The sequence below is a fragment of the Fistularia commersonii genome, chromosome 10, assembly GCF_037954325.1.
Source record: "Fistularia commersonii isolate RoL2024-O1a breed Wild chromosome 10, RoL_Fcom_v1.0, whole genome shotgun sequence".
NCBI classification, from domain to species: Eukaryota; Metazoa; Chordata; class Actinopteri; order Syngnathiformes; family Fistulariidae; genus Fistularia; species Fistularia commersonii.
Window position 1 is genome coordinate 12,243,171 of NC_141293.1, and position 21,173 is coordinate 12,264,343.

At 43.7% G+C, this 21,173-nt stretch overlaps 1 protein-coding gene across 1 annotated transcript; it reads right to left on the reverse strand.

Moving 5' to 3' along the window:
• Nucleotides 1-485: 485 nt before the first annotated feature.
• Nucleotides 486-20,262, reverse strand: nek10 (NIMA-related kinase 10). The gene is made up of 34 exons (XM_086154428.1): nt 20,192-20,262; nt 20,034-20,076; nt 19,792-19,916; nt 19,349-19,444; nt 19,185-19,269; nt 18,558-18,599; nt 18,245-18,323; nt 18,097-18,164; nt 16,791-16,870; nt 16,065-16,151; nt 15,401-15,625; nt 14,279-14,418; nt 12,824-12,885; nt 12,679-12,750; nt 12,533-12,597; nt 12,300-12,402; nt 12,038-12,166; nt 10,066-10,203; nt 9,929-9,974; nt 9,707-9,828; nt 8,882-8,984; nt 8,713-8,788; nt 8,412-8,541; nt 8,254-8,324; nt 6,887-7,094; nt 6,509-6,716; nt 4,829-4,862; nt 4,679-4,716; nt 4,413-4,513; nt 4,208-4,318; nt 3,903-4,008; nt 3,147-3,190; nt 1,628-1,683; nt 486-1,414 (listed from the first exon to the last, which is right to left on the reverse strand). The coding sequence occupies exons 1-34, from the start codon at nt 20,260-20,262 to the stop codon at nt 1,372-1,374; spliced, it is 3,207 nt and encodes a 1,068-aa protein (XP_086010554.1). The 3' UTR covers nt 486-1,371.
• Nucleotides 20,263-21,173: the final 911 nt, after the last annotated feature.

The window sequence follows — 21,173 nt, forward strand, 5'->3', positions numbered from 1 at the left end:
TTTGATTTCAGTGGAAATAGAAAATGCTTTATGGAAATCTCACAGCAATGGGACATGAAACAAATGGCGCACGACTGATGAACATAGATCCCAAAATCGGCTGCGTAGAATAATATTTCTTTTAAAAGACAGATTGAAGTGACCCGTTTGTTTTGGTGGAGAGTGACTACATATCCCTTCATCTGCTGTGAAAATGTACAGAATAATAGACTCTATATTTATCTGCCCTGCCGAGCTCCAGTCGGACGCTGCCACTGTTTGAAAAATAAACGTTTTTTTTTTTTTTCCTTTTATCAGCTCTATGGAAGCAAAGGAAATACAGCTTGTGGGCCATGCAGGGGACCCGCGCTGTGATAGGTGGCCCTGCGGCGACGAGTTGAAAACCGCCAAGTGGGGTCCTGAGAATTCAAAGCGCCAGCACAGGCAAACCTGAAAAAACAAAATGCCTGGAAACCGCAGATTGAAATCTCTGCAGAGTCGTGGGTGGGTGGGTGGGTGTGTGTGGCCTTTTTTTATTATTATTTTTGGGAGAAATGGGGTTTGTGGGATCAATTCCTCTTTGGAACGACCGTGAAAGCAGACATTGCACGGCTTTCAATGGCCGTTTTGGGGTTTTGACGGACAGGCTTTGGTAGAAATTTTATATTTACCCCCCCCCTTCCCCCACTGAGGAGAAATTAAAATCGATAAGTAGAAAAACAGACCAGAGTTTTAAAGGAAAACGCAACATGAAAAGAAAAGATCCCTTCGATTCCTGCAGAAAGATGAGACCCTGCATATCTTTACTGCAGTGGAGGTGAAGAACCACCGTCTGCCTGTTAGCTTAGCAAAATGAGTGGTAGTTTATGGTAATTGTTAGCCCTGCAGCCTTCATCAACAACTCTTATATGAGTGATTTGACTCATACTATGCAGGTTTACTCGGGCGGCGTGACACAGGAAGTAGAGCAACGGTCTTTTGAACCCGACATTCCTGGTTCGATTCTTGGCTCCTCCTTGTGCGTCGAAGTGTCGTTGTGCACTGAACCCCTAACTGCTTCCCTGGCGCTGGTGGACGGCAGATTACTGCTGGGTTAATTGCAGCAAATGAATTTCCCCACGGGGATTAATAGAGGATGAATTATTATTTCACTGTAAATACAGCTAGAACTTATTTCCCGTGGAGTCACTGGGGGAAGTGATTTCAAACAGCAAAGGTTTAATTTTTCTAAAGTGATAAATTGACTTTGCAAGTTATTATGTCCTTTGCTTGATACCTGAATATTGATCAAGGCGTTTAATCAACTCTGTGTTGCTACGCTCTCACTGCGACCTCTAGAGGATGTGCACGTTGCCGCAGGAGACCAGGGATTTTTTTCAAGGTTGTATATGGTCAATGGTCACTTCTACTTTGGTCATTTGTTTCCTCTGCAACCCTAAAAATAACAAAACAACAAACAAACAAACATAGAAACAGCCTTTAAGTATTTAAGCATTTAAATATTATATCACATCTGAGATGCGAGGGATGACAAGTGACAGGCAAACTTATCAGCTGCTTAACTTCTCTTCTACAACAAACGGCATTGCGATGTAAAAACCCATGTAAATGTTAAAAATTTGAAAATAACCCGTCAAAGGTTTGTCACCTCATAGGTGCCGCCTCGTAGTAGCGATTTTCCTCCAGCAGCTCCTCGATGAGCCCCTGGGGAGGAAGCCATTAAGAATGAGGGAGTGATTTGAATTTAAAAATCAGTGGAAATATTCATTCATTCACTCGTTATTTTTGAACCTTATCCCGAAGGCAGGGACTGGATCCTAGGCGGAGTTCACCCCCGGACAGGTCGCCAGTGCAACCATTCACCCTCTCATTCACATGTCTGGACAATTTAGGGTCTCCGATAGACCTCCTGCATGTTTTTGGACTTTGAGAGGAACCCAGAGAACATGGAGGCTCCACACAGAAAGACCTCCTGTTGGAATCCGACCATGGGACCTTCTTGCTGTGAGTTGGAAGCGCTAACCACTGCGCTAACATGCTACCCTCTCCCCCAGCGAAAATAACACATATCAATAAAAGTTGCAACCTTTGAACAGGTGTGCTACACCCATGTGTGTGTGTGTCTGTGGTGTAGTAAAAACACTGAGGCTGCTGTACACAACCCCTTTGTAGGAAGTGCAGGAGGTCAGGGGTGTAAAACCTGCAGTGTAGCAAGAAACTGAGCAGAGGAATAAAAATAAAAAAACAAATTAAACCTAACCGAGAGATGGAGGAGTAAACAGCTGGGGGATTTGTACATTTGCTTTTCTCGTTTTTCCTCATTGTTTTCATTTTGCTTGATTAACTCCACAATCATGACAGAAAAAAAAAGGCATGAATAAATTGTCTGGAAATCAGCGCCCCCAGGAATAAGCAGAGGAAGAACTGGCTCTTCAGGGAGGCGTGAAATGAGAGGACTATCCATGCAGGATCCGTGAAAATGAAAAGTACTTTTGGTGTATAGTTGAAAATGTACTGCACTGATACTTCCTGTTTGCTTTTGTTTCTCTCACGTGATTGGCCTCCCTCCTCTGAGTGTGTCAGGTCGTTTGTTCTAGTTATGTTTTCCAATGTTGCGTAACGCCTTCATCCTGCTTGTCAGGCCCTGGAGGTCCTGAAGTCAGTCAGCTTTGTTTTGATAATGTTTCAACATCTGGAGGGTTTATATTTTTAGATTTTTGGTTTATGTCAAATATTTGCAGCGGTTGCACAGTTTGCATCCCCACGCCAGCTGGATTAGGTAATATTTCCCTCCCTCGTGAGTAAAACACACTGAAATGCAACCGGAAACTGCAGCTGGCGGTTCACGGCCCTCACACAAACAGGTCAAACCCGTCAAAGCGGGAATGAGAAAAACGGTCAGCCATTGGATTTGAAAGCTGGTTTCAGAGAAGAAAAATTGAAAAAAGAATTTCCTTGCCATGTACTACTTTCAACATCATGGGCTGAATTTTCTTCTTAACATCATCAGTTGCGATGTTGATCTCAGTACCATGGGCTGTGTTAAGTTCGATATTGCGTGCAGCATATCTTTTTATTACGTGGTGTAACATCAGGTTTTTTAAAAACAGCAACATCATCTTCCATTTTCTACATCTATCTTATCTTATCTTATCTTAGAAACTGACCTTCATTTGCTCGTAAGTCACGCCGTCTCCAAGGCTCCTTCTGCCTGTCGGAGGACGGAGAGAGAGAGCGCCAGTTTCAGTGTGGAGGCGGAATCACCTCGTGTTTCCTCGAGATCCCGAGTGACACTGCGGTACGTTCCCGGCGCCAAGAACGGACCCACATTACATCAGCGGCTTTCCTCTGAGTTCCTGCAGGAACAGCTCTCCGCTCTGCCGCTCTCCACACGCACCGCTAAATCCAATTTGTGTGCGCCTGCAGTCCAGGCCAGACTCCTACGCTGCGTGGACTTTGGTGTTTGTTCAAATACAGGTGGTCATGATTTAGATCCCGACACTAGCAAATGGTGGAACGGCAAGTGACAGGGTGAAAATATCCTGCCGTTAAACGTCAGCACAGCATTTCTTTTGCTTACAAAAAAAACATATAAATTTTAAAGTGTCTGACCATATTTCAGCGAGGCAGATACATGTAGAGCCTGTTAGTCTGTACATTTTTAGATAGTTTTACACTCTTAAAACAAACGCGTGACTTCAATCCGTCTTTTAAAAGAAATATTTTTCTACGCAGATGATGTTGTGATCTCTGATAGTTCATCAGTCATTCCATTTTTTTTTCACATCTCCTTTCTGTACGGAAAATGTAATATTTCGATTTAAGCTCCCTTTATGATATTTTACTCCAGATTATTGTTCCAGATTACGGCACTGAATAAGTTTGACACTTTACATTAGGACAACATCTCGAGCTCCCTTCACCTGAGCAGCCGGCGGCGTGGAGGTCTCCAGGGACGGGATGGACCGGCGTCCACCAGTCCGGGCTGCCGGAGCCCCACTCCACTGGCTCGGGGGACGCCTGGACCAGCTGCAGGAGCGGAGGAGGAGGAGGATATGTTACCTCTGAGTGCAGAAATCGAATGGGTGAGGGGTTGAGGACGTTGGCACTTATTTGGATTCCTTCTTAATTAAAGACATTTTAGTCATATATCTGTTTTGCCCAAGCAGGTTGAGACATTTTTGGAAACAATGCGCAGGACAAGGCAAGTACGCCCGACCTGACCAACCTTGCTGAGCTCGGCCTTCAGGTGGCGCGGGTGGCTGCCCACTTGGAAAAGGGACTTTTTGAATCTTTCGACCGCCCGTCTCTTGGTGTTGTGGTGCGGAGCCGGAGGAAGCTGCCATTTAAAAAAACAAAAAAAAAAACTAGATCAATTGAAATGGTCTCATTTGAGTATCTAGCAGACACAACTCCAAGCTGCGTCGCCGTACCTGAGTGATGAAGATGATCTTGTGCAGCTGCAGCAGGAGCCCGTGAATGGGGTCGTTGATTTGGCGCAGTTTCTTCTGGGAGACGCAGATCCTCCCCGACGCTGGGAGGAGACGGGGAAAACGAAAAACAAAACGAGGGAACCTTCTGATTGTCCCATTTCGCAGCTTCCATCTTGAGCTTGTTTCTTCTCTTGTTGTTTCTGGCTCTTCCGTCATATCAGCCGACTTCAACTCAAATACTCACGTGGATTGAATTCAAAGCCTACCTGCTTTGGGTCTGGTCCTTGCGGCGGCGAAATCCCCGCTGAGTAGAAAAATGAGTCGGGAGACATCGATATTACGCGAGTGCCCGGTATACAACGAGATGGTGTGGACCTCTCACGCAAACCAGATGTTGAAACGTGTCGGTCACTCACCCTGGTGGGCTCTGCTCGGCGGTGGACGTCAGGCCTGTTCGGATCAAAACAGCTCAGTGTGTGGATTGAGCGACCGAGACCTCGGACAGATGCGAGCGCCGGCGAGTAACAAGAGGAAAGGAGGGGGACTCGATCAAAAAAACGCAGCAGACTGTCTCGGGAAGTGGAGCTTGAAGTCCGGGAGAAGAGTGCGATGTAATTGGACTTGAGGATGTGAAACATTTCTGCACAGGAGTGGAGTTGGATCTGGTACTTTCAGATACATTTTGACAATTTGAGACAAATCGTAGGGCAGCAGGGTGGCACAGCGGTTAGCGCTGCTCCCTCAAGCAAGAAGGAGATTGGTTGGATTCCCAGATGGGGCCTTTCTGTGTGGAGTTTCCATGTTCCACCCGTGCGTGTTCTAACTCGGCCAGTTCACGGTGAAGCCTGCGTCCCGCCTGACCCCGCAACCCTACATGCAGGATAAGCGGTAGATAATGAATGAATGAATACAAATCGCACCTCCACCTCACAGCAAAAGGTCCCTGGTTCAAGTCTGACCGGTGGCCTTTCTGTGTGGTTGTTCTCCCTTGTCTGCACAGCAGTGACGTGCGGTGAGGTTCATGGCTGGTGAGGCAGAAGAACTGTGTGCCTCACTCAACAACTTATTGCAGGTGTTTACACTCGCTCAGCAAAGGGAACTAGTAAAATGCATACAGTTGTTGCCAAAAATTACCGCACATTGGAAATGTAGTTTATGTAGCAAAAGACACATTTTTTAAACATTTTAAGAGCAACATACAGAGAGACAGCAAAACGATCTTGTTGCAGTGGATGCCAGCAGTCAGCCGTCATTGCGCGATCTACGTTGAGGCTCAACAGCCTCACTGCGTGTCTCTTCTCAGTAAATGTGAAAATCCAGCAATCTAAAACTGGTGAAGTTAAATGAAAAAAACCTTTAAGCTGAAAATCACTGATAAATATAACCATTTAATTCTTTTCTTCATTTGATGTTTTTGCCTGTCCAAGATTGGCAAGTGAGGCACGGCCTCTCCTGCCTCCCCTGACTGCGCGCCACTGCTGCACAGGGTTTCCACTGCGTTCTGTTTTCCTCCCGCAGTCCCAAAAAACATGTTGGAGTTTCAATGGAGACACTGAATTGCCCAGACGTGTGATAGAGAGGGTCTCTCTGAATGTGGCCCTGTAGTCAACTGGTAGCCAGTCCAGGGCCAAGCCCATAAATTGCCCAGTGACAGCTGTGATAGCCTCCAGGGGTCCCACAACCCTCCATGCAGGATAAGCGGCATGGATAATGAATGAATGAATGAAACAAATCGTCCCACTAAAATTTTTCCTACCTAAGTAGAGCTTGCTGATTTGCGGCTGGGATTATTTCTATCCATGCACAGATTCTGCCCAAGCACAGAGCAGCGCTAAAACAAATAATAGTGTGTATGTGATACGGCAGACAGTACTTCTGGTTATTGTTTCAGGTGGGGGGTGGGCGGTGGCCCGATATCTCCAAAAATCAACAACTCGCACCGGGACAATCCAGACAGATAAGAAACGTCGCAGGAGAGAGAGAGGAACTGTTGTGAGGTGGTGAGGTTTTTGAATGACGTACGCTTAATATGTAGATAGTAAAGAGAAAAAAAAAGTTCTGATCAGGGAAATCCAGGTAGCGGACAGGAAACTGACCGTTGCCTTCAGCCAAGTGTGTGGTTTTGGTGATGGACGTCTCCACGTCTTCGTCCGAAACGTCCTCGGAAAAGCACCTGGAGCCGACCATGGTTCGCTGATTCCTGAGCGGAGAGGGGGAATCACTGAGGCGGCGGTTGTGCGGCCTGGACGTGCAGGACGCGGACAGACGGGCAGCAGCCGAGTCAGATTTTACTGGGGGGGTTTCCTGAAATCACAACAGCATTCTTTTTTTTTTTTTTGACAAAATGGCCAGGAGCGCCGAAAAAAAACGCCGCGATCCCGAAGCTTTTGGGAAACGTCGGTGATACGACCTCGTGTCAGAGGCGATCTGAGATCCAACGAATGGGAAAAGAGCTCTGAAATGCCCTTCGCTACCTGACCAAAGAGCCACCAACAGCAGCTTGTCCTGTTTTTGTCCCATTCCAGGAAGTACTTCTGCGCCCGCTTCCTGTCTCGCTCGGCCCGTCGCTCCAGCACTTCGTGGGACACGCGGAGGCCGTCCATCAGCCTCATCATGAGGTCAGAGATCCTGGAGCTGACGTCCACGATGTCCGGCCGGCACTCTGGATCTGGACTCAGACACCTGGTAAGAGAGAGATAAGTTGAATTTCCGGTGTGCTGCAGCCTGCAGACCTACGTATGAGCAATTAACTTATGCATAAACTTACAGACCCCAGAATTCAACGAATTCAACAAAACTGCTAAAATAATACATAAAGTAGATAATAATGCGAGCAAGTAGATGAGAAATACGAGATTTGCATGTTTACAAAAACAAGAGCACAAACAAATGTGAAAGATAGATCCAGATCAATTAGGAGTCAATGTGTGGGATAGTTTATGAATAGACATGACATTATAGCCTTAACTTTGACACTTTATATTCTATTCGTATTTCTTATTCTCCCTCCTTCCTATTATTATCTATTATTGTTATGTTTTACTTGAAACTCCGGCACAACAATTTCCCTCGGGATAAATAAAGTTGTTCTTATTCTTATTCTTGATAGATAGACTTATTTAGAAATAATATTATAATTAAATATAAACTGAAATATGAGCACCAGTGTTCTTGTAAAGTGCTTATTGTATGTAGAAGAAACACATTTTATTCTTTTGTTAGTTTCTAAAAATGTCTTGCTGTAAGAAGGGTCCGTAAAATTAGTTACAGCTCCTACTTGTGTTTTTTTTCTTTTTTTTATAAGAATTTCTCTTTCTTGTTTACTTAAATCTGACGTGTATATGCTGTTGTTCACTTACATACGCATTTGATCTAACAAATTGAAAAGACCAAAATAAACTAAATAAGCTGACCACACTAATTTCATAATAATCAGATACTTTTAAAGTATCAACTGAGCTGATGAGATCTCGTGCAGAGCAAAGCCTTCGCAGATGCATCTAGTTTTAAAAATTCCTGCACCTGAGTTAAGAATATACAGTGCTGGAGTTTTTCCAAGCCTAGATCAAGGCTTCTGTGTCAAAATAATGAAATTAAAAGTTGATAAAGCGTTGCTTTTCAAAGAAGTAGATCTTAACACAGTTAACACAGTATCAGCCTCATCTGTTGGCGGGTTGACGATGGAAGTCCACTCAAAAACGTATGAAAATACGGAATAAGGAAGTGCGGGGTAATTTCTTTCCGCAGCTTTGTGGAATCATTTCCACGGAGCGACACTCTGCTGCAGAAAAAAAAGAAGGAAAGGGTAGGATTTTTGTAAAAATAAAAACAAAGGTCCCACCATCGGATCATGTCTCCCACTCTCTCTGAATACGCCCCCTCGGCGACGGGTTCGTAAACGCCCTCGACAATCTGCGCGCAAGAAAGAAGAGATCAGCGGGAGCAGAGGGGAGTGTGGGATGTTTTTCACGAAGATCCGATGGTGAGCGTTCACGCTGCCTTGCTGGCCAGAGACAGCATGTTACTGCTGTAGAAGGGCGGATGCAACGTGGCCATCTGGTAGAGGATGCAACCCAAAGCCCAGACGTCGGCCTTCTCCCCGTATGGCTCGCTCTTCACCACCTCTGGGCTGAAACATATGAACGCAAACAAACACACACGTCACTCGGGGAAAAAAAAAAAAAAAAAAAAACATCCCATAATGTCCCTCCGCTGGATAAAGAATCCAAGATTATGTGAACATGCAGGTGTTTTTTGGCACTGATCTTCACTGGTGTGATTCTGCACAGGACCTCCTCACCAGGAGTACAGGATGGTCCCGACCACCGACGTCAGCTTGCTGTTCTCCTGCTTCTGCTTGGCCAGGCCGAAGTCCGCTTCGGACAGGGGGAAAAACAGCGTTTACTGGCCCGCCATGGGGTTCGAGGACGAAGATGCGTCGATGAACGCGTGAGCGCGCGCCGACTCACCGATGGTGACTTTGTCGCTCTCGCCCAGCATGACATTGTTGGGCGTGAGGTCGCGGTGGACGATTCTTTTCTCCTTGTGCAGGTACCTCAGCGCAAGGCACATCTGGGGGGGAGGGGGGCGCAAAGACATAAGTTTCCCTCCCCTCCGAAAAAACAGATTTGCTTGTGTTTGACGTTTTTATTCAAAGCTGTGAACGCAGCTTTCACGAAATGTGAAATTGGAGAAGGAGAAGTGATAGTATGACATTTAGGATCAAATTGAAAGTAACACCCGAATCAGTCTCTCTGAGAGTAGTAATCACCTCCTCACATGTAAAACCCGCAGTATTCTCGATCGTGTGACCGTTAAACATTTATAGTCTTTTCTGACATCGAGCATTTTTCACCCGTCCGCTCCCGTTCTCAATCCTCATGAGATTAGATTCCACGTCATGTTAGAGGATCACGTTTCGCTACGATCAGGAAGAGACACAGAAATGTAAAACAAACAATTTGGTCTCTTAGGAAACGATCGTATGCTTAAATAGAACCATTATTCCCTTAGCGGGACATCTTCAGTGCTACTTTTAGATTCTACTTCTGCAAGATAGCTGTACAAATATTACATTTTAGCCATTTTTAAAGTTGAACATCAACATTTTTTTTTTTAAATTTTGATCCTTATACACGTGCTACAAATGTGACCCGGGGTTTATAGCTACAGTTAGACACTTTCATAATGGCCAGTTTGTCTTTGTCCGGATTCTGTCACATGACCGCCAATGTCATAAAAGGACGGAAACGCTGGTTGCCAAGGGTAACGGGGGAGCATGACGGGGCCGTCACCTGTATGAATATGTTCCAGATCCTGTCCTCCGACAGCCGCCGGTGCTTCTCCTTCAGGGAGTTGAAGTGTTCAGCCAGGGGAACTCCCTCGATCAGCTCCATCACGATGTACAGCTTCTCGCCTTGAATGAATCATGGAGGTGGGGGTTGGAGGTTGAACCCTAGCGGAGCTACACAGTCTGAGCTGTACATTTGTTCATAGCCGGAGAAAGCAAAGCTCACCTTCCAGAAAGGTCTTGTAGTATTTCACAATATTTGGGTGATTCATCTGGAGCACGAGAACCGGGAGGGGAAAAAACATGAGCGACAGAAAGTTCAGCAAACGGAGTTTCAGCGGAGCAAACCCGAAACGCCCGTGCCTGTTCTTTGATGATGGTGAGTTCGGAAATGATCTTCTGCACGTTGCTGTCCCTGGACCTCTTGTCTTTGCCGAAGGCGGGGTTGTGGAGGTTCACCTCCTTCAGAGCCAGGGGGTTCCGGCAGCTCTGCTTCCGGACCTGCCACGCAGGAAGTAAACATCACAGATGCTAATATGATGAGATCACCCAAAAAGTAAATTCCCAGCAACATGAGAACTAGTTTAATGTTGAGTTAGTTTGTTGTCTTAAACATTTTGGACATATTCAAGATGATGTTTGAAATTCATTCGTTATCTATGGCTCTTGTCCTGCACTCAAAGGTCGCTGGGATGTTGGAGCCTATCCCAGCTGTCATTGGGCGAGAGGCAGGGTTCACATTGGATGATCAGAGGGTCACATACTGTATGGAGATATACAACTATTAACCCTCTCATTCACACGTCTGGGAAATTTAGGGCCTCCGATGAACTCACAGCATGATTTTAGACCAGTGACGTGCAGTCGGTAGAGGCAGGGGAGGCCGGGCCTCACCTGTCATCATGAGAAGAAAAAAAATGCAAAATGAAAAAATAAATTAAATGGTTATAGTTATTCAGTGATTTGTACTATAAAGTTATTTTCCACGTAGCTTCACCATTTTAAGTAATTTTTTTTTCAAAATCGCTAAAAAAAAATCACATTTTCCGTTCAAATACGAAGAAAAGACGTGCGGTGACGCGGCAACCAGCTGAGCCCACTATGGATTGCGCAATGATTCTGCTAACTGCGCTGGCATGCTATACACTGAGACTGTATTGCTGTCTCTGTGGATGTCACTATTAAAAAAACACTTTTAATATATGAACTAAATTTCCATAGTTTAGCTGATGTGTCTAATGTTTTTGGTCAACAACTGAAACATGTTTCTCGTAATCATAAAACGACTGCGAAGAGACATTAAGTGAGGCACGCAGTGACGGTGCCTCACGGTAGGGGGCACCGCTGATCCCAGGGATCCCTCTTACTACTCGGCTACAGATTAATAGAATTAGCAATAGCAAGTTACAGTAAACAGTTAGCAAGTCAAGTGCAGGCATCCAGCTATTTTTTTGCAGATCTCATCGGGCTGTATAGCTCACAAACAGTGAGGGATGAATGTAAATCTCCTGGGCAGCTTCTCAACTTTTTGGCCCAGAAGGATCTCATTCAAACTGTTCCTGAAGCGACGAAGGTGGAGCGGTCATTCTCGGCCCCGAAAAGACTCAAAACATACAGTCGGAACAGGACCGATCAAGGACGACTGTCTTCACTGGCAGAGATTTCCATTAAGACAGAGAGACTTTTCTGACTGAAGAAAGAAACGGAAGACTTCTACAAGCAAGTTATCGATGCTTCAGAAGGAGCGGCGCATGGACTTCATTTATTAGTAAAGGTAAGAGATAATAACGTTATTTTACATGTGCTTTTTTTTTCGATGCTACAGTTTGTATATGTAAAGAATGGTGATATGATATTTTAAACAAAACACGTCAACTGCTGCCAATAAAATGGTGAATAAGCTACTCTGTATTATAAATCTGACTGTGATGACGTCAGTGCCTCACCAGCCATGAACCTCACCGCACGTCACTGTTTTAGACCATGCGAGCCACCCGGAGAACCCCGGAGGAAACCCTTGCAAAAACGCAGCACTTACAAACACCACCAGAGAAAAGCCCACCTGTCAGAATCAAACCAGGAACCTTTTTCCTGTGAGCTGTAAAAGCTAGCCACTGTGCCTCTGCGCTGCTTGGAAATCATTCCCGTGTTACATAATTTTTTCAAATCAATTCAAAAATTCATTAATTTGATTGACTCTCATTTCTGTCAACATCCTCTGGGGACTTCGGGGAGCCTTTACGAATGTCTCACGCATTATCGAGCCTTACGCACTAACTAGAAGGATAAGTTGGTGTAAACTTGAACGTGAATATTTGTCGCATGTCACGCAGACCTTGAAAACGCTCCCGAAGGCCCCGGTGCCGAGGTGGTCCAGGACCGAGTACCCGTTGATGGTTTTGAGCGCGGGGCGGTTCTGGTCTGCGGTGTTGATGCTCTCCCTCAGGCTGTCCAGCTCCTCCCCCTGCGTTAAGAGAAAGCAAAAGACACGGTAAAGTCATCGACACTAAAAACACCCATCCAACCGTTGGAGCACTTTTACACGCTATTATTTCTGAGAGGGAAAGCGGCTGAGTAAACAGGATCGGTTTTCTTACGGTGTAGCCCGAAACTTTGGTTTGAAGCTGCTCGTAGGCCGTGAGGTCCCGCACGTAATGGCCAACATCAATAAACAGCTCAAAGAGGTCTGTGGGAAAGAGTCTGAAATGGATAGAAGATTACATAACGCCACAGAGGCAGGCCGCCAGCGAAATTTCAATTATTTATGCATGACTTGAAAATTAGGGTCATGTTGATTTTGAAGTTGAAATTTCAAAGGTTTTAAAAGCACCTCTTAAAGTGATGTCTGTTTCTCTCCACGCTAAAGAGAAACCGGAGGGCCCGAAATGCATAACACTGCCAACATAGAGGTTCACAGATGCTTCGGTTTCTGGCGGTTACAGCAGACACTTTTAACACATGGACGAAGATGATTACCTGCAAGGATGAGACACTCGGCCCCGAATTTTGCTGTAAAATCAACTTTGCTATAATATAGATTCCATTCTCCTGAGAACAAAAGAGGGGAAAATTTAAAACAACCGCTAGTGAACCTTGTTGAACGCCGGGCGTGTCGTGGTACCTGGACGATGTGATGTGCAGCCGTGTCGTCCAGGCTGAGCTCGGTCAGAGCCGTGCAGCAGGCTGCGGGGGGGGGGGATTAGATGCAGGAGATAGGAGTTAGATAAATAACCCGAGGCTCGCAGCCCAAAATGTTCATGTCAAACTAACAGCGGTGAACTTTAGGAAACATCATTCTGAGGAACAAGACGGAACGAGGTCTGGAAACGGAGGCATCCGTGAAAACAGCGGACCCGTTTGTCCATATATGGCCGCGTTCGTCAGAGGGAACAGACGACTGGACCGGTTAAATATTTGTCCTATTTTTCCAAATCTCATTGTCAAAAGGGTCTTCAACGGTCGGATCAGGGATCTTAGAAACCACCTGGAGGTCTGCCTAAATACTTGGAGATCATGGGTTGACAGAACTCAACTGTCAACCCATTACTGTATATAAATGCTTTGTAGGGTCTTCTAGCCAACAGGATTCTTCATCTGTTATATTTAAGCCAGGGGTCTCAGACTCGTGGCCCGCGGGCCGATTGTGGCCCTCGGAACAATACTTTGTGGTCCCCTGTCTGAAATCAAATCTTTGTGTTCATGCGGCCCGGACGTTTTTCTCACACACATCTTTGGGTTTTATACGGTGGGTTTTAAAAATACAAAAAAGGGCAAGGAAAAAATGAAAAAGTAACTTTGCAATGTATTTTTTGCTTTGAAATTTGAAAACAAAATGATTTTTTTGATCGAAAAACATGATATTGTTAAAACGATCTTTTCTTATTTCTATAAAAACCACAAAAACGATAGCAAAAAAAAAAAAACAGGCAAGATTTAAAAAGATTGATTTGATAACCAGAATAGCCACCATTAGCCTTGTAAACATTATACCTCCTCTTATACATGCTAATCAATTTTCTAATAAATTCTAGTGGCAAAGTTTCCCTAGTGGCAACTCAACAATATTTTTAGGGTTTAATTTCATCAATTCTTTTATAATATTCATTTTTGATATAAATTCGTCATGTATTGTCTAGAAGAACAGTTCATCACATATAAAGATTTTATTATTGACCCATTTACCTCCTTTACACTTAAAAAAAGGAAAAATTGGACTTAGTGTTACTTCTAGGTAATGACATCAGATTAGGCTGTATGTGGCCCCTGGACCAAAATGACTAAACCAAAGTTCTCTCCACCACAGTGTATATCTCCAAAGCTCCTCTACAGGTCCAAAATGAGCAGCTTCATCAAACGCAAATTGTTTTCGTCCTAGAACTGTCTGAGCGCAGTTCCGTGACATCCTCATGGGTTTTTACTTCAGGAAAACACTGCTTACATTCTCAGACGCAGATAACTCCCAACCCCCTCCCGGGGGTGGAGGGGGTGGGGGTTCCTTAAATGTTCTCCGGCGAGTAAACATTTGCAATCCCTTTCACCGCTTATGTCGTTATCAGGACAAGATTCAGCTCCCAACCTGACTGCAGGGCTGCCGTGTTGGTCCCCTCCTGGTGTTTGCCGGGCTCCTCTCCGATCTTTCCTCGCCGGATGCGCCCGGCAGCGTTGGCGCTGGAGAGCTTCTCGATGGACAAGTGGTCGCAGACGAACTGCTTGTCGCTGTCAAGACATGATTTACGGGCCCATTCCCAAGTTAGAAGGTCAGTTTTTGATCTGCTTCTGAAGTTTAAGATTTTATTCTTTGATAAAACAAAAGTCCCAAATGTAATTTGGAGGCCTGGAAATGTTATATGTATCAAAAACTTTTATCAACACACAAGTACCATTTTTCCAAAGGCTCTGCAACTCTTGCACAAAGAGTCTTCTCTCAGAATCCAATCTCCTCCTGAGTAACCAATTCCAATGTGTCCCATATCGGTGACATCGAAAAGCCTGACCTGATTCCAACCAGATATCTGACTATACTCTTGTTTTGTTAACCAAAAGTTATAGCTGCTGTGCTGCTTTGAAAATATAAAGGCCAGGCTTGAAATATTGGCTTTCCCTTGACCTCAGCTAAGTTTTCACCATGGGGGGAGGGGTTGCGTCACCTTAGCAGGCCCAAGCTTCTCGCCGCCTTCCATGCTGGCGAATGATGAAACGCGATACGCGCGTAGGAATTTGACAGGAAATGGACCAAATACTCCGAGGACCTTCCCGTTCTACAGGACTTTGTGTGACTATTGCCATTGTGCTTCAGCTGTTCTGCCCTGTCCTGTAATACCACTTTGTCACTGCATCAGGAGCCTTGGGCGCTTCTGTTCTCGACAGATCGACTGTCACGCTAACAGGTGCGTCCAAATCGGGAACATCGGGAACGTTTGGAAATTAGCAATAATTAAAATCAATTGAAGTGCATTTTTCCCCCAATATGTGGTTTTCAAATGCAAACCCGTACCCCTCCCCCACCCAACCCTCAAGTTGTGAGAAATATAGTATCCTAATAACGATCCAAGGAAGAGAGTGAACATAAACATCTGCTGGAGTCATTTAGACGTTTTTTTTTTTTCAGTCTGGTATCGAGGTTTACTACAGGAGTTCATGGAAACGTGCCTAAAAATTTCACCAGTTGAATCCTGAATTGAAAAGGAATTGGACCCACCTGTCGAGCAGCCGCAGCAGAGGCTGCACGGCGCCCCAGCTGTGGATCTCGGTCCTGGTGTCGGGGTCCTCGCAGAGCTGCACCAGCACCCAGGTGACGCTCCACAGCAGCTTGAGGTGCTGGCTGTGCAGGAGGCTCAGCAGCACCGGCAGGCCCTCCAGCTCCCTGAGCTGATCTCTCACCTGACACACCGGAGACAGGAGCCTCAGCAGCTCTGCGCTCATCCTGCAGCAAATGGAAGAATAGCCATGGGTTATGACCCATACTGAACCTTAAATGCATTTTTTCTTACAATAGTCACTGTATAACATTACGCAGGCAAACTTTTAGACGCCCTAAACCCCATTCAGAAATCAATCATTTTTAAACAACTCTGCTTATGCTCGGATTTGTTTAGGAGGGATTTCGAGAAGTAATTTCAGCATTGTTTTATCCATTTATTGTAAATTGAAGACAAGCACGTGAAGTCTGGAAGTTCCCTTGGTCAGTGGCCTCACTACCTTTGGGAATCTGGTCTTGTGGTGTTTAAGTGATCCGGATACTTTAGCGTCTTTACATTTCGTATCTCCTCGACCCAGATGAGCCCGGAACGGCTACGGAATCATACCTATCGGCGACAGTAAATCGACGACGTATGAAAAAACAGCCTTGGGGGGGCACTCACCTCTTTGAAAGCAGGTCATATTCCTGCAGGATTAAAAGAAGGTTTTCCACTATCTGTAACTCCCCAATTTCCTCCTTGCACTGCAGACTGCAGGGGTTGAAGAGATTGAGATTAAATCCAACATGCTATGAAGCAGCGGGCCCCAACCTTTTTGCGCCACGGACCGGTTTAATGTCTGACAATAAGTACATATTAATATATAAATATTCTTGCTTTTTTCTTTCAAAATATTCCAAAGGCTTCTTTTTTAATGCAGGATGCTTGGTATCCATAGGCAAAACAGTTTGGAAGGCTTCCTTGCCTCATTGGAGAGCTTGTCACCCTATATTATGCAGAGTGGGCTTAAAATCCATATTTTAAGTAGGTCTCCTGGCATTGTCTGTTAAATGTAGCTTTCTTTTTCTCAGCGGTCATAGACTCTTCTTCTGTCTCCTTATTGAGCCTTTTCCCCTTTGCAAAGAAACTTTCCAAAGATGTCTGTTGTTTTTTTTTTTAATTCATTTTGCTAGCTTGTGGGTTTATAATAAACATTAATGTATCACATGACCGAGACTAGCATCTTGACATGCGTCAAGAGTGAGCCATAGACTGATGTAATAGAAAGAATCCGGTCTATTTTTCAAAATGAAATATTGTTCACATTTGGATAGTGAATAAAATGGAAATAATGTAAGTAATTTAGCCGGGGATAGGGGACCGCTGCAATGAAGGAATATATTTGCTTACCTCTCAGCCAAAGTGTTGAGGGCCAGCAGGGCTCCCAGCAGCACGCTGCTATCTGTCGTAGAGAGGAGCTTCACCAGGGTCTGGAAGTGGTTTGCTTGATTAAAGACGCCAATCTCCTTTCCACAGAGGTCCGTGAATATAGGATATTTAGTGATGATACGTTTCGGGGCACACACACGGACGTCCCGCTGACATGTAAACACTATGTTTGCATGCATGACTTTTTTTTTTACCCCGGTTTTTAAACCTTTTCATCTTTTTTGAGTGATGATTAAAAGCAAATATTTTAAATAGGGCTAAAAAGGGAAAGAAACTTATGGGGAATGATTGTCTTTGCCGTCTAAAGTATGCAGATGTTGGATGAAAACGGGCCAGACCGCTGATTCTTCTTGGGTTGGCGCTCAAAGAAAACCTTTTAAAATATGATTTATTCTCTGGGGGAAAAAATCATTGTTCATGAATTCGCAAACAACTGTCCGGGAATTTGCTGCAAACCTGACTGCGGCAGAGGGAACGCATGTTTGCTGTCAACGGATTCAAGACTGAACGACCGAGACCGCAGATCCGGGACCCTTTTTTTTTCACTAAATGCGGTATTTACATGGTTACCAGTTGTGGTGCGTAATCGCAGGGATTTGTTCTATTTTGGCACGAAGCGTGATGTTTTTAAAAACACCAGTCCTGAAATGGCTGTTTCTGGGTCTGACGCAGGGTAACTGAGGGGAAAGATTAAAAGGTCATTAAAAATGTGCTATAAAATGAGAACAGGCTGGATGCCGGAGTTCATGGGCCCATGCACCAGGCGAGGCATCCGTTGAGCTATCTCGCTAATGAACAGATCATGTTGCGTGTCTGATGCAGAAAATAATGACTAGAATAAATCAGGGTGGTAACTCTGGACTAAAAACCTTCCAAAAGGCACAAAGAAACCGCTTTCTGACAGCTATACCGGCTTGCAAATCTAACTTTGAAGCAGGATTTGCTTATAGTGACACGAATCTGACACAGCATCACATCACGGCATGACGTTTCCTGTCAGTCTGCTTCTAAGCCCTGATATGTTTCCCATCTTTTGTTTTGTGTGCTATGAGTTTGTATTCTAAAGGCATTTGTCTGGCTGACTTTTAGCACATTTTTGCTCATGTAAAGGAAAATAACTGGCAAGGCCTGGGATCTGGGTGAAAGTTGTTTATCACAATATCTATAATGTAATTGTGTTTCCTAGCACTACTTGTAGCACATTGCAGCAGCAATAAGTGACTATAAAGATGATTTGAAAACAAACACTACAGGATGTATCTCTTACCCTGTGAGCGCCGCTCTCAATGACCCAGGCCCTTTGACTTTCAACAGCAGCGAGCTTCTGAAACATGTCTGCGGATCAGTCGGGACAGCCGGCATTGATTAGGATGCTCATGAGACGCATATTATCGAGGTCCTTCCATTTTACTCACAGGTCATGGTGACCAGCTTCTGCACGGCAAACGTCTGCTCGCCACAAGATATGTACACGACAGTGACAGAGTCCATGTACTGGCAGAGAATCAGAGCAGACAAAATTAAGTGAAATATAAACATATATACTACATATATACATGTATATCTAAACATATATATATATATATATATATACATACATATATATATAAAAAACATATAAATATAAATATATAAAAATATATATAAAAAAATATAAATATAAATGAAAAATATAAAACAGGAAATCAACATTTGCTGAGTATGTAACCAAAGGTATGGAAAATGTACCTGGGCAAGTAAGTGGATGCCGTGTAGCTGATGGAGGATTTTCTGCAAAAGTGAAAAGTTAAAAGAAAAATTTCGGTTATGAGTCTTTTGTTGTAGGGAATTAATAACCTTAGTGGTGTATTTATGCATTTACTTTTGGATCAGACAGTTTTTGGGATATATCAAACACTAAGATGTCTACAGTGTTGTTGCATTGTGGATTGTAATTTACAACTGAAAATTGTCAAATGCAATCAAAGATCCAAAACTGGATGTGTATCATATAAAAGTTAGTGAAAGTGAGAAATAGCTGCATTTAAAATCAGCAAAACGGGAAGAAATTCTCGTGAAGAAAATGATTCAGAATAAGAAAATTACAATAAAAAAACATTTATTTAAACATAAATAATCATGTAAGATGTGTGTATATATTTTTATATTAGAGCTTCGTGCTTGTGTTTGCTGTGTGCTCAACACACACTATATATTTTGTACTGTGTGTTGTTTGATGTGGTTATTCTATACAGCAGCAGAGATCGCAGGACATTAATATGATGTTTTTTTTTTCCAAAAATGCCAAACTGCTGCTGTAGAAACATAAAAAATGGAAAAAAGAAAGCAGCAGAACCAATCTTCCTCCCGTTGCACCTGATGGTGGGGGTCTCTGATCAGTAAGCGCAGGCAGATGAGAACTCTAAGGACAGACTCCGGCGGTGCATGATCAATCCACTCGCTACAGAAGGAAGTAGAGATTGACATTCATTTCAACTGCAGATGTGAAATCAAAACCAGTGATGTGTAAAATATTTCACCTGCAGAGTCGGTTTTTGACCAGAGAAACAAGGATGTCGGTGAAGAGCCTGTGGTGCGGGTGCCTGCTAAAACATCTTTGGTCTTTGTATATCACGCTGTAAAAGATGGACGGATGTTATTGGCCTAATTAGCCTTTCTGCACTTAGGCCATTACGGAAACCATGTGGATCAGTATTTTCATTTTATGATCAGTTGTCGTGTCTCCCTCCTAATGCCCACAGGTGAAAGTCCATACTGTGTGAAATCACTTGATATTGCGCTATCATGGTGTCAAACTGTCTGTATCAGCTCCAGAAATCTAGTATCAGCTTGGCTTTAGTTTGAAAATGATACAAACTTTTTTATTCTTACACAGTTCCATCTGATATGGAAAAAAATGTATAGTTCTGACCAGGAACAAAGTAGCTTTTATAAAATAATGAATTGATTTGAAATATTAAACCTGAATTGTTCTAGTTCAGCTGCTTCACTGCAGGCATCACTCCCACTCAGGTGTGTCCTGGTGTGGTTTTGAGGAGATTCGACACTTCCTCTACCCTGTGTTTTGCCAGGACTTGGCGTCGCCACCTGTAACACATGCAGTCTCATGTGTAAACACGCCGAGAGGGGAATATGAGCCGCTTTGTATCCTTTGAAAAATATCAGGAGTCGACAAGCTAAGAGTGCCGGTTTGTTGTTGTTCACCTCTTGACTGTGGCTGTTTTTGGTTAGAAGGGCCTGCAGCCTCCTGAGATCACAAGATGCCCTGAAAAACAGGCATTGATTATTTGTTTTTATCAAATCAAGGAAGATAAGTTTATTGAGGATGATTACAAGTCTGTGATGAAATTAGTCCGACTTACTTGCTCTGGATTCCTGTGAATTTCAGGGGCAGTTTGTCTCCTTGCCTCCCCTTTTTAACTGTATTGGACATTTTCATCACCCCCCTTTGCACCAGCGAATGGCCTGTGGATAAACCCCAGCTTGGATTAACCGGCAGCTGCTGTGGCCCCAGGGCCTCTGTCCTTTGACCTCTCTGGGCTGACGTATTCACATTTTGTCCTCCTTTTTGTTCAGCTTTTTTCTTTTAAATGAACAAAAATCATTTGCGTGCGTTTGTCATATAAAATAACTTTCTTTTGAATGTTTGTGACAGCTTTGTTCCAAATCCAGTATCACTTTTTAATTCCTCTTCCTTCAGCTGTAGGGAATCTTCAAATCTTTGCACTTAAGACCTTAAAACACTTTATAGTCTTGACTTTGACACTTTATAGTTTTATTTGCATTTCTTATTCTCCCCCCACTTTTTTTTTTACTGTTTAAACAATTTCCTACTATTATTTATTATTGTTATGTTTTACTTGAAACTCTGGCACAACAATTTCCTTCAGGATAAATAAAGTTGTTCTTGTTCTTTTTTGAACGATTGTGTATCTATAATTGACTCCTGTTTGACTCCTGTTTTCCGCTGCTTTATCTGCCCATTTCTGCGCATTTTTTTTTCTTGCGAATATATAGGAAAAAAATTGCATATTATTAGGTATCTACTTGCTTATTTTTAGGTCTTTGTGCATTATTATTGGGTACTCTTCACTTGTTTTTGTGTAAAACTCATTCAATTTTGTGCCATTTCTTGTAAATTTGTCAGTAATTTCTTGCCTAAACCCATCTATTTAGGAAATATGGTTAGCAGAAAAAAATAAATAAAACAAGACCTTGTCAAGACCTTCATCACGAGTGACCTTTTGCCCGGTGGAACCATGCGGACTTGATGCCTGCATCAATAACAACTTTCTTTAGAAACCAATTTCCTCTAGAAAACTGTGACCTTGTGCTTTATCCTAA

Coding starts and splice junctions, on each gene's coding strand:
- nek10 (XM_086154428.1), bottom strand. CDS start 20,262: ATGTCCAATACAGTTAAAAAGGGGAGGCAAGGAGACAAACTGCCCCTG. Junction 12,403..12,532: donor AACAGACATCACTTTAAGAG/GTGCTTTTAAAA, acceptor TATCCATTTCAG/ACTCTTTCCCACAGACCTCT. Junction 1,415..1,627: donor TACGAGGCGGCACCTATGAG/GTGACAAACCTT, acceptor TGTTATTTTTAG/GGTTGCAGAGGAAACAAATG.